Below are 13,539 nucleotides of genomic sequence, written 5' to 3' on the forward strand. Positions count from 1 at the left end.
GCGAGTGCTGACGTGAGCTTTCAGGAAGCAGCGTCTGCAGCTTCGAAGAGAATTACAACGTTTTCCAAGCCTTTTCGCGCTTAATGTTGTTGAATTTTAACGTTTTAGGGGCTGCCGGCCATGGAGACCTGGAGCCTTATTTCCATATGCGTTTTGCTTGGTCTGACGACGAGGTGGGCTGTGTCTTTCAGCTCCTATTCAGGTCAGTGTGCAGCCAGAGAGAGAGAGAGAGAGAGAGAGAGAGAGAGAGAGAGAGATAGAGAGATAGACAGAGAGATAGACAGAGAGATAGACAGAGAGAGATAGACAGACAGAGAGAGAGAGATAGACAGAGAGAGAGAGACAGACAGAGAGATAGACAGAGAGAGAGAGAGAGACAGACAGAGAGAGAGATAGACAGAGAGATAGAGAGATAGACAGAGAGATAGAGAGAGAGAGATAGACAGAGAGATAGAGAGAGAGAGATAGACAGACAGAGAGAGAGAGATAGACAGACAGACAGAGAGAGAGAGAGATAGACAGACAGAGAGAGAGAGAGAGATGGGTTTAGCTAAACAAGTCACTGAACTGAAGGAGAAACTTCAGTTGTCTGCATTGACACTGACTCTAAAATCGGTCCTGAAAAAATACTAACGCTAATCCTGCGCTTTTCACATGTTTGTGCACGCTAGTTTAGGTCAAACAAGGCTGATGGACTAATTGCATCACTCAAGTCAGTGTAATTTGTGCCTGTGCGCTGTTTCTAATGGTGTAAACTCTAATATAGGCGCTGGAAAAGCACCCATGTTTGGAGACTATGAGGCACAGAGGCACTGGCAAGAAGTGACCTACAATCTTCCTGTAAAGGAATGGTTTGTTATTCATTCATACATTCATTCTTATACATACATACATACATTCTCTGTCTGGAGGCATTCTTTGTCTCACTATGTGGCTAAAAGGGCACCTGACCATCACACCTACATGAGCTTTTTGGACATCCCATTCTAAAACCATGGTTATTCATATAGAATTGCCCCTTCTTTGCAGCTGTAACAGCCTCCACTCTTCTTGGAAGGTGTTCCACAAGATTTTGGGGTGTGTTTGTGGGATTTTGTGTCCATTCTGTCAAAAGAGCGTGTGTGAGGACATTGAATGAGCAAGCCTGGGTCGCAGTTGACGTTCCAATTCATTCCAAAGGTGTTCAGTGGAGTTGAAGTCAGGGTAGATTTCCTCCACACCAGACTCGTTAAACCATGTCTTTATGGACCTCGCTTTGTGCACAGGGGCACAGTATGCTAGAACAGGACGAGGTCAACCCCCAAAATGCTGTCACAAAGTTGGAAGCATGTAATTGTCTATAATCCCTTTGAATGCTGTTGCATTAACTTTACTTCTAACTGGAACTAAGGGGCCAAAAAATGAAAACCCTGAAATAAAGCCCCAGCCCATTTATTCCCCCTCCACCAAACTTCACTGTTGGCGCTATGCATTCTGGTAGGCACAGTTTTCCTGACATACACCAAACCTAGATTTGTCCATTAAACTGTCAGATAGTTAAGTATGATTCATCACTCTAGAGAACACATTTCCACTGCTCCAGTGTCAAGTTGCAAATTGACTTGTTGGCAAACGTGGCATCCTATGACAGTGCCATGTTTAAAATATCTTTGAGCTCTTCAGTGTGACCCAGTCTACTGCCAGTGTTTATTTACGGAGATTGCATGGCCATGTGTTTGATTTTATATACCTGTTAGCAATGGGTGTGGCTGAAACACTGAATTAAATAATTGGGAGGGATGTCCACACCATTGGCCATGTAGTGTATTTTGACTGCTTCATCTCCGTAAGCACCTCTCTTGTAGCTGCAATAATTTTTGTTTTTCTTTAAGGTACTTCAACACCACAGACAATGACCTGGGCTACTGGGGTCTGGATTACCCCCCTCTCACTGCCTACCACAGTCTTTTATGTGCACATATGTAAGTTTTGTGTTTTAATCGCTATGACTATCTTTTAGTTATACATTTTAAAACTGAGTTGTTTGTATGGTTATCATAATATGTATGATTTAATGAAAAATATAACTTTTTCTGTATGTCTGTGTGTGTAGAGCAAAACTGATTGATCCTGCATGGGTGGAGTTGCACACATCTAGAGGTTATGAGAGTGCATCGCATAAGTTGTTTATGCGCACCACAGGTAAGCACATGACAACTATATCCGTAAGTGTAGTTGTATTCATTTAATGCCAAAGTAGACAAGTGGACTACAACCTTGTTAGAGATAAAAATCATAACAGTTTCTTATTGTTTGAGGTTCTCAAATTTAGTTGTTTCTGACTTGCATGTGGTCAACATACACTACTAAACAGATGTTTGAAATCGCTTGTCTTATTATTAACTGCTGTTGTTTTGTTCAGTAATAACTTATACAGTGTAACTACTATGAGCAAGACACTAGAAGGTATTTTAAGGTGTATTATTCAATATTTAAAGTTTTTGAGAACATAAAAAAAAATCACCACTTTAAAATACAAGACGTAGGATATTAGTTTGATTAGAATTCCATTCTCAGTGTTTTACAGCTTTCTCAGTTATTAAGGAAAGTCTACAGCTTTGTTCATTCTGGAATTATCTTCCAAATCTTTCACAGATACACAGATACAAGTAATTAAATAAATGGCATTAACACTGTATACTACAAAGGTTGAATATTTTTTCGTGATCTTTGTATTTGCAGTGTAATCTGTGTAATCTCTGACTTCTCTCCTGTACCCTGTAGTTCTTTTTGCAGATATAGTGATTTATATTCCAGCAGTCATTCTTTTCTGCTTCTACCTCACTGATGGATCCTCCAAAAAGAAGGTAACTGATATTAGTGAGCCCATCTACATCTTCCTACGTTTTCTTCTTAAATTTGTTCTTGAGAAATGTCCTAAGAAAAAGTCTACGTCAGATTCATGATGTGTTCTTGAATTGTTTGCACCTTTGTGCTTGGGTGTATGTAGATTCTGTTCTTACCCAAGAATACATAATAAATCTCAAATAAGAAAACTTTGGTGAATGTCAGAATCTTCTTGAAATCTGCATAAGTGGGTCTTCTTAAGCACAATTGGTGAAATGAGGCCCATTGTTTGTATTTGATTTAGTTTTGCAGTGCTGATTTTTCCATAACATAAGGTTTTGCGTGTCTTTATTTCCAAAGGTTGCCACAGCTCTGTGCATCCTGCTTTATCCGGGACTCATCCTAATCGACTATGGTCATTTTCAGTATCCTTTACACTATTCATTATGTGTTGTGCCATCTGTCTTTGGATAATCATGACTCCAAATGTGTGTTGTAAATACAGGACCACTTTGCTTTAGGCCTTAACGACTTGTCAGATATAACAGTGTAAGCCTGGGTTTGGCACTGTGGGGTGTGGTGGGGCTTGGTTTGGGCTGGGACCTGCTTGGGTCACTGGCCTTCACCTTAGCTCTTAATTACAAGCAGATGGAGCTGTACCACTCATTGCCGTTCTTCTGCTACCTCCTGGGCAAATGTATCAAACAAGGCCTTATGGGTAAAGGGTAAGTCTTAAAGGTCTAGCATTAAGTGGCCTTTTTTGTTGAATTTGTTTTAAGGTTAAGCATGATCCAATGTGTCTGGCTTTAGTCCATTTGGAACAGGTACCAGCTGTGGGAGCTGGACATTAAAATACTGTCCCATTCGAATAAGTAAACCTGAATCCTCCATCTCAGTTGCAGTTTTATATAGTATTGTCTGTGACAGTCTTGTTTAGGCATATTACATTGCTCATCATTGCCGTCATGACAAAACCTCTCATCTCCAAAACAGTACCTTTACAGGAGAAGGGAAAACCTGTGGAGTGGAAGTTAATGGAACAAGATTTTTTTTCAAATCATTTTGGATTATGTCTGTTAGTCCATTTATGCTGAAATTTTAATGCAGTGTAAATGATAGCAGGCATTTTCAAATTCTCTAAAAAAAAAAATCAACAACAAAAACGGAGATGCAATACGATTTTGTTTCAGCAGTGATGATATACAGTGTTCCTTATACAATGACGTCTTTTATGAACACCCAAAAAGAGATCAGTAAAGACTGACATGACTTCATATAAATTATGGCAGCATATTAGCTGCAGCTAGAGACGGTGTACCTAATAACATGATGTTGGTAACGATTTGCAGAAATGACAGAGATTACATGGAAAGTCTTGCAGTGTTGGTATGCAAGGGGTTAGTACAGCTGTATCACACAGTGTTCAGTGTCCATCAGCTTGTGCTCACAGTGGACTCCTTAAGCTGTAGAAACATTATATAAAATAATAATTATATATATATATATATATATAGAGGGACACAATAGTCTTGTCTCCAGCCACCTCGTTTATGACCGTACGACTATGTTCTTGTTGTTGCTGTGATAGCCTACATGTCAGCCCCTGAAATAACTAACCAACATTTAGAGACGTAACAGTACAATGTTGTATTGAATTGCTGCATACAGTAGTGCATCATATTGTATCACTGTATTGTGACTAGCATGTTACCTTGTGGGTAGTGTATTAGCTTGATGCTAATATTAATATTAGCTTGTGACTAGAGCGTTAGATCAAGACTCCATAAAAACAGAGCGACACAACGATTTTGGACAAATATCTTTTTCTCACCAATATTGTGACTGCGATTTAAATTGCTATTATTTTCTATAATTATACATAAGTTACATAAGCCTATTATTTTGGCCAGTAATACCAGCATACCCCCTTTTTCTGGCGTGTCAGACTGCCAGTTAGTTGTGGTTGTGCTGACATGTACATGCACTGGGACATGTACATATCATAACCGTGGGTGTTTGCTTGCTTCTGCCTGATCTAACTCATCAACAGGTGGTTAATATCTCTTTCTGAGCTCATTTAGAACAGAATCTGGATCAGTTGTGCTCATTATTGATTTGTTAATTAGAGTAATGATAAAGTGCGACTCATGATTTACAGCCTTATTTGTGTGTTTCAAAAAGGTAATTTGTGACGAGAACTGAATACAGTTCAACAAATGTTCAGCTGTCCTAGATCATGTTCTTTAAATATCAAATAAACACTATAAAAGCACTGAGAAATTGCATTTTCAGTGGGCAAGAGTCGCAGGAATTAGTCATTTGTTTGCATAAGTCTTGAAGGGCTAAACTTGTTAAGGCAACATTATTATTGTAGGCTATAGATAAAAGTGCACTTTTTCAAATTGTGATTTTGATTAAAAAAAAGTTAACCCCCAAACTATGAAAAAACCTGTATAAAAGACTGTATTTTTATTATGTTTATTGCTCTAATAAACTAAAAATGTAATTATTAACACAGCTCATTTTTGCAGTATCTACTGCATTGAGTTTCCTAGGCATGGGTTAAGCTTAGACCAAAAATACAACTGGATACTTGTGTTGATACTAGAACAATAGTGCAGTGTTAAAGTGAAATATTTGATAATAAGTTTCAGGTAGCACTTCTGTTTAGGTTGAATGTCGTACAAGGAATCAGATCTTTCAGTTTAACATTCACCTCCCTACAGGATCCTCTTGCTGCCGCACTGCTTGCTCACACTACGTTACATCTGTTAATATAATAACAGTGCACCAAGGGCATTTGGTAGCAATTGCATTGTTGGATTAGATTGCCTGGGAAAATATGTCCAGATGACTCTCTGACCATGCCTGACCCTCCCTGCTATGCCTGTGTGTGCAACTTTACCACTACAGCTGAGTCGGATCAGCAACTCGAACAGAGACACTTGCAGAAAAAACAAACATTTTAAGGACATGAGGCATTGTTGGCATTGTAAGGAACAGTTGTGGGTGAAAAAGAATCAGAAACCAACTAAACACAAAATCTTGGGTTTAAATTGAAGTTTTATATTTTAAAAAGTAGATTCATTTAGTTCTGTAAATAGTATAGTTTACTAAAACATGCAAAAAAAAAGTCCAATATCTAATTGTGACAGTTATCTGGACATATTTTCCCAGGCAATCTAATCAAACTATGCAATTGCTACTTAATGCCCTTGGTGCACCGTTATTTTATTAACAGTTGAAACTGAGTATTTCCACAAGGTGCTTTGATGGCATCCTCATCTTGACTATACATCATATGAAGATGAGAACAGTTATAGTAACTTGAAGCTTCAGTCTGTAAGTTTTGGGAATCTCTGTTATAAATGTGTATTTGCCCAAAACACTCAAAAGAACATTTTGTAACGTCAGTTGTGCTTCGACCCCTTCCTGAGTGGGCAAATCTGATGATTGTGAGCATTTTGAAAGAGTACTCAAAGAGAACTCGGTCAGAACTTGGTGAATGTTGTATCTTCCAACGAAGTGAGTGCATTATCTACCATTGTCTTCATAACTTCTTCAGTATAATGTTGATTTCACATTCAAGACCTAAACATTGAGCTAGACCTTCTTTTTGAGCCTGTGCCTGTGACGTTAACGTAAAGATTTTTGACATGGTCCGTAAACCCCCCTGCAAAATCCATCTTAAAACCTCAGAATTTTTAAAAAATATATTTTTATAGAGGTGAAAAGGTATTTTACATACATATAAATGAAAAACACAGCACCTTTTTGTTTCTCCTTTTTTTTCCTATCTTTTTTCCCCGCTCCCTCCTCTCCCTCACACCAACCAAACCAAAACTGAAAACCTCAGAATTTTAAATTTGTTGCTGGCTTTACAGGGTGACTCACAGCAGTGCACAGACACCATATTATGGTGTGTTTATTTGTTTTCTCCTGACTAAGTAATGCTGCTATTTTCCATTTTAACAAAAAAACTTACATAGTGCAGCTTTAAGTAATAAAACAGATCAAAAGTGGATATAATATGGCTCCCAGTTAAGGAAAAGGAAAAGCTTATGTTTAATAATAAAAAAAGGTGTCATACAAACGATATGCACTGCAAAATGTTTTTTTGGTTAATGAAATAATGAAATTATAAGATCACTTATCTTTTAGACATTTTTACTTGTTTTACATATTTTATTTTTAGAAAAATAGTATATTCTATTAGCAGATAACTTTTACTTGTTTAAATTTTTTATTTTCATTTTTTTGTTTTAATTTTAAATTTCAAGTATTTTTTTTTTTTAATATGACATTGTAGCTACATTTTAATTTTGATGTTTTACCCTTGCCAGATATTGTTTATAGCCATGTAAACTACTGCACAAGTCTCTACTGAAATATTTCTCTGCTGTTTTTACTCCTTGCAGGCTGCTTCTGTTGGTAAAGATCTCATTGACTGTGCTGGTGACCTTTGCCTTCTGTTGGTGGCCTTTCCTGTCAGACCCACAGCAGATCCTACAGGTTCTGCATCGCTTGTTCCCGGTTGACCGTGGCTTGTTTGAGGTATGCCCTCTAACTCGTAGTTCAGACTTGACTGTGGTCCAGTCAGCTTTGACCAGAGAAAGTAATTTATCTGGTCAGTTGTGTTCTTGCAAAATTCTGTAGTCCATTTTTAAAAGTCTGTCCTTCTTGCTGTTCTTTCAGGGGTTATTTCTATTCCAGTGGCTTTGCCTGTATTATATGCAGTTCACCATCTCATCGTACAGTATGTACAGAGTACTGTACACACGTGTTGACCACATTCTGCTATTGCTGACCGAATTGAAAAAAAGGATTGCTACTAAGATGAATGCAGATAGAGGAATATTAGGCTAGAGGTCATTGTATTGTTTACACATCCTTTTAGGTTCTGTGTTTTGTTTTAGGAGGAGGTGAAAGTAGGTCTGTGTATAAATCTGCCTTATTTACTGTATGAAGAAGGTTTTCAGCACATCAGCCTGGATGGAGGCTTTGCTTGTATGTTGCTTTGCTAACTCCTCACTGTGCCTGTCAGATCAAATGTGGGGTTGGCATGGGAATGCCCTTGAGATCCTAATACAAATGCATTGTATCAATCTATGAATCTATGTATGTGTGCATACGCTTGCATAAACACACATAGTGTCTCTCTTTTCCTCATGTATCATAGATGCATAAGGTAGAGACAGCCTGCTTCAATGCACTTTAAATACCAGAGTAGTTCTTGAACCAGTTTTCCTAATTATAACATAAATTGCAACAGAGAGTGCACTTTAGTTGAATTGTGGTCATGCAAAACATTTTAAAAACATTGTGGGTGAGTTCCCTCATTCACCTTGATGAAACAAAGGATCTGTTTGACTGACCTTATCTGAAAACTAGATCCCATTCTGTGTATTGTCTTAAGCCACTAGCGATGTCTCCAGTATTAGAGCCCTGTATGGAGGGCAGGTTTCGCGGCTTGCTTTTGAAACATACCCTTGGGCTGCTGCGGAGGTGCCACAGGAGGTGCTGTGAAGTAATTGAAAATTCTGAAGCGGGCTCAGGAGTTAGTGTACATCACACATTTACTTGTGATATGATGCTAACATAATACACAGGGTGTGAGCAACTCTAACCTGGAGAAAGAGAGAGAGTGTTTGCCAAGTCCTAGACGATGAAGTGTGTGTGTGTGTGCGTACGCACGCGTGCGTGTGTGTGTGTGTACGCACGCGCATGCTTGTGTGTGTGCGTGTTTGTTTTGGTACATTTCCAAGACACAATGTACAAAATGTAGTCATTGTAAAGGAAAACCAGAGGAAAACAGGGATAAACCACAGAGTAAGGAGAATGGGCCTGCCTTTGTCCTGATTTTTTTGTAAAGGGCTTTTTACAGAAGCTCCCCGTTTTATTTATTTTTTAATTTTAAAAGGTAAAATGAGTTCTTTTCTCAAAAAAGGAATCACACTACTTAAATATGACCTCCTAATGAATATGACTTTCTTTCTACAAATGTTAATGCAAGTTCAATTTATTTCGTTTGCTTAATATATTAGGAGAAAATAGAACATAAAAAGAGGATCTGTTGAGTTATTTTTACTCAGAAAAACAAAATAAAACATGGAATTTGACCACGGTGGCCAAATATATATAATAAAATGACGTTATTTTTTTACTATTATGTATGGGTACTTATACATATATAATATAAGTGATGATGGTTTTACATATAGATTCATACATATATGTAATACATTATTATTATTATTATTATTATTATTATTAGTAGTAGTAGTAGTAGTAGTAGAAGTAGTAGTAGTAGTAGTAGTAGATGACTGCTTACATACATATGTAAGATAATGTCAGGTTTTATTCTGAGTCATTTTGGACCATTTATTGTACATACATACACACACACATACATCAAACACACCTATAATATAAACATACATATACATACATATAAACAAACATAGGACATTTGTATGATCCCAAGTCCTGACAAGGTATAAAAACAAAAAAATCATGGCTGTGTGGGGGGCTGAAGGTGGTATGTGAGAGAGAGAAGGCAGACTGCTTGGGTGGCACCTGCTTGTACTAATTGTGAAAAAGTACATGTAAGCAAGGCGGCCAGGACAAACTGTGGGCGTTAGTTTTCACTCCATTCCTGCGTTAAGCCTTCTCAAGTTGCTCACACAAAAATGGCACCAAATGCTGCAGTCAGTGACAGTGACAGGCTCTCCGGACAGGCCAGTGCTTTCGCTGAGCCGACTCGTCTGTTTTGCCAGTGAAACCAAACTCAGAGGCCGTGCTGCGGTGCTCAGGTCAGAGTCAAGAGAGCAGAAGTTATTCCAGAAGTTCAAGCAGCACATTGATTTGAGCAAGTCATTTGCAGTTGGAAGGGCATTGCATGGGAGGTCCTCTGACTGTACTTCAGCTGGTACACAAACACACACAGCTGTGAGTTGTAGCAGCTGTGATCGTGATGACTGAGCAGCACTGAGTGAGAAGCAGCGCTGTAGCTTTTGTGTCCGTTACTAATCACGCTGTTGCACAACTGCTAAAGGCCTGAAGTCTGAGGAATCCCATGACCGCACCCCAGTAGAAAGGTAAACATAAATACATACATAGACTAAACTAGTGGTCATTAGGCATGTTTCCTAAGGGGTGTGACTCTGGCTGCTCCAGGGCGGCAAAACTGTAGGCCTTGCTAGGTGCAGATTGGCAAGAATGCGCTTGGTATGCAGAAAGAGGAGTCACACGCTGACTCACACACATTTAACCCGACGTCTCTGAGTTTACAAATAAGTGCATAGCTTTTTTTGACATCTCAGGTCCTTCACAGGAAGATTAATGACAGGAGCAGATCTTTTGCAACCTTTTGCCCTGTGCACAAATGTCACAGAAAACTCTCAGGAATTTTTATTACACTTTCAGTTGGGAAATGATTACTTGGAGTAATGCCACTTATTTGCTTTCTCTTCAGAAGCTGCAAGGTATTTAAAGAAGGCCACCATATTTGTGGGGTCTAATTTCGTAACTTGGTCCTCTCAGTTTCAGCTGTCATTAGCTGAGGTATAATATCTGGCTCAGATGTAATTTTACTGTGGAATTCAGTCATTTCGACACAGCACATTCAGATAGAAGACAATTTTAGTATAATTAGTGTTTTCATTGATTAATGTGTGACAGTCATGTGAAAACCTTGTTTTTTCATTTCTTAAGATTATTTTTACACCATTTAAAAACTCTGGCCCTTTACATTGTACTTATGCTTTACATCAACTAACAGAAAAAAAATCTTGTTACATAAACTTTCATTATAGTTAAGAATTTTTTTCCTGTTGTCTATAAAATTTCCATTTCTGAGATGCAAGGTTTTATTACGTCAGTGACACTTGCCCCCATAATATGAAAAGCCATTGTGGCTTTCTGAGGAATTAAGAACTGTTTCTGAGGAATTAAGAGCATTTGGAAAATGGTCACGTTAAAAGAAATAATGGTTGTTTTTATTAATGGGGAAAGAATAAAAGAAAATTTAAATGAAGAAAAGAGGCCCTTTTAACATGCTATTAAAATTAATATCTTATATTTATGATTAACATGCTAATTACCTTTAATCACGAACAAACAGGAATAGTGATGCTTTCTTTGCATCACTGATGAATATTACTTTATTGTTGTCATGTGTCGAGTTATAGCGTGTGTTTGTGTGCTGGCAGGATAAAGTGGCTAACACATGGTCCAGCTTGAACGTGCTGATAAAGATCAAGACCCTGCTGTCCAGAGACACTCAGCTGCTCCTCAGGTAATCCTGCATCCATCCGTTTACTATCACCCTCCATCCGTTTGCCACTCGGCCTTTGGCACACCTTATGGAGTCCTCATTACGTCTGAGTGCACTGAAGATTATCAAACCTTAGGGATATCTGTGAGCTTTGGTAAACAAATGATATCTGGTCAGTAATCTGCAGATGGGCTTGCTCCAAATTTCTCACTAAACAAAGGGCTTCTATTACTTTATCTCTGAGCTCAAAAATAGCCTCTCTGAGGGATTTTCTAAACAGACACTTTGTTAGAGTGAGCGAGGCATGTAGTGAATACCCTGTAAGTCTTCAGTATGTTTAAGTCTGTAAATCTATTTAGGGATGATAGCAGTGTTTCTTTAAAACTGGTAATCCCTGGGATTGCTTGGTTTTGGATTATTTGTGCTTTTTGCTGTGCAGTATTATGCAGGGTCCAGATTAAAAGTGCCTATATTTGGATAAGGTCTTGTGTGAGAGAGTACGACCTAAAGCCCAACTTACACCCTCTAAGCAAGTATCTGCTTCTGGAGCACTGCACATTTGAGTGTTTTCTGCAGCATAGCTACTTTAAACTCAGTAAGGGCTGGCCGAGTAGGATGTGATCAGAGTGGGAAACCGCTAAAATATGCAGTGAAGGTACATCTTACCACAATTGGGAAACACTGCCCTAACACAGGGTGAAGCCCCCAGGGTAAGATGTTTCCTCCTTGTGTTTTCGTCTGATCAAATGATGGGACCAAATCTAATCTTCATATATAATGAATTTTGGTCTTTTAAAGTAAAGCAAAAAAAGGGGTTCAAAAGGCCCCTTTAATTCCCACCAGAAATATTATTTTGCTAGACTGTCACCATAAAAACACAGTTGTTTGCTGAAGGTTCTCTGACTATCTATCATTAGTAACAAAACTTACACAATATCATTATATAATTAATATAGTCACAATAACTATTAAATTAATGAACAGAATTTTTGCTTGTATTCTCCTGTTATTTGTGTTTTTTTATCACAATAAAGTGGACATACATTGATAGAAGCCCCAGGTTAACTGCTGTTTAAGTGTATTTACCCAGACTGTGCGTAGATTTATAACTTGTTAAACTCATGTACAGATGTGGTTAATCCCTACAGTAAATGACCAGTGTTCTTACGGGGAGTCTTTTCCCCTATTTCCCCTTTTAAGTCTCTCATTATATTCATTTACAGGACTCTATGGATTCATGACCCCATGTAGTCATTTAGCTCAAACAAGCAGAGTGGTGGTCAGATCGAATCACTTTCTTTTAAGCTACTACCACAATGGCAACAATGAGGATTCAACACATTTTGGGTCTTGACTAGGCTGTACCAGTATTTGATTTGTTTGATGCATTTTTAACATAGCTGAGTTATTTGTTGACCATGAGTATTTATAAAAAGAGTAAGCAGTCACCCTGCGATGGCAACCTGTCCAGGGTGTATCCTGCCTTCCGCCCAATGACAGCTGGGATAGGCTCCAGCACCCCCGCGACCCATTAGGAGAAGCGGCTTAGAAGGTGTGTGCATGTCTGTAAGCAGTCACAGCCTCTGAGAACTGAGAAGACTAATCGTTTTCTCTTTACTTTCAGTTTTGCTCTCACTCTCCTATTCATCTTGCCATCATCAATTAAATTGTTGATCAAACCCACTCTATGGCAGTTTAAGCTGGCTTTGGTAAGTAGAGCCAAAGTGCTCCTAATTGTCTGTTATAAAGTGCTGAACGGTTGTTATTTTTTGGCCCTTGATCAACTACCTGGCCTTGCACTACAGGTGAACTCGTCACTGGCCTTTTTCCTTTTCTCCTTCCAAGTCCATGAGAAGTCCATCCTGCTGCCGGCCTTGTGAGTCTGTCCATGCTATTAATTTTATTGTATCACAGCATAGCACTCATAATATGTGTGACCTCTTAATGTGTCTATAGCATTGCATCACAAGGGCCCTGAGCCTTTTATAGCCTGGAGCCTTGACTTAAATGAAGTGGCAACAAGCATTTGAAAACAGTTCATGAAGATTTAGTTCAGCGTGGTCTTCTACATTCATACAGTGACTGTTGCTATGCAAAAGATACAAAAATGATTTGGATGCACTGATACATAATTTGCTGGGGTGGTGATGGCATCAGTGTTTTCCATGTTTTCTATATCTGGTGACGCCAAGATTTATTAAGCTTCATTATAAATATGGCTGATGAGATCACATTAAAGCCGCTCAGCTTTGCTATGAAAATAAACATGTCTATGCTGCAGTTTGCCTAAAGATTGCCAGAGGATTAAAAAAAGGCCATCGCACTGGTCACTTGTGTCAAAGACTAACTGATGCAGCATCATATTAGCCCTGAATATCAATAAATCCTGATCTGATCAATACTGATTATTATTATTATTTTTTTATATAGAGAAATCT

At 38.4% G+C, this 13,539-nt stretch overlaps 1 protein-coding gene across 1 annotated transcript in view; it reads left to right on the plus strand.

Annotated features, from left to right (window-relative positions):
* alg6 (ALG6 alpha-1,3-glucosyltransferase) overlaps positions 1-13,539 on the plus strand; it is an 18,513-nt gene continuing 4,974 nt past the window's right edge. The window contains exons 1-11 of the mRNA XM_017721872.2: positions 1-202; positions 767-851; positions 1,872-1,961; positions 2,093-2,181; positions 2,764-2,846; positions 3,187-3,251; positions 3,366-3,551; positions 7,245-7,380; positions 11,037-11,122; positions 12,726-12,810; positions 12,907-12,977. Coding sequence (XP_017577361.1) covers positions 121-202; positions 767-851; positions 1,872-1,961; positions 2,093-2,181; positions 2,764-2,846; positions 3,187-3,251; positions 3,366-3,551; positions 7,245-7,380; positions 11,037-11,122; positions 12,726-12,810; positions 12,907-12,977 — 1,058 coding nt within the window. The 5' untranslated portion in view covers positions 1-120. The remainder of the gene's footprint in view (positions 203-766; positions 852-1,871; positions 1,962-2,092; positions 2,182-2,763; positions 2,847-3,186; positions 3,252-3,365; positions 3,552-7,244; positions 7,381-11,036; positions 11,123-12,725; positions 12,811-12,906; positions 12,978-13,539) is intronic.

This window comes from Pygocentrus nattereri, chromosome 26 (genome assembly GCF_015220715.1).
Source record: "Pygocentrus nattereri isolate fPygNat1 chromosome 26, fPygNat1.pri, whole genome shotgun sequence".
In the NCBI taxonomy this organism is placed as follows: domain Eukaryota; kingdom Metazoa; phylum Chordata; class Actinopteri; order Characiformes; family Serrasalmidae; genus Pygocentrus; species Pygocentrus nattereri.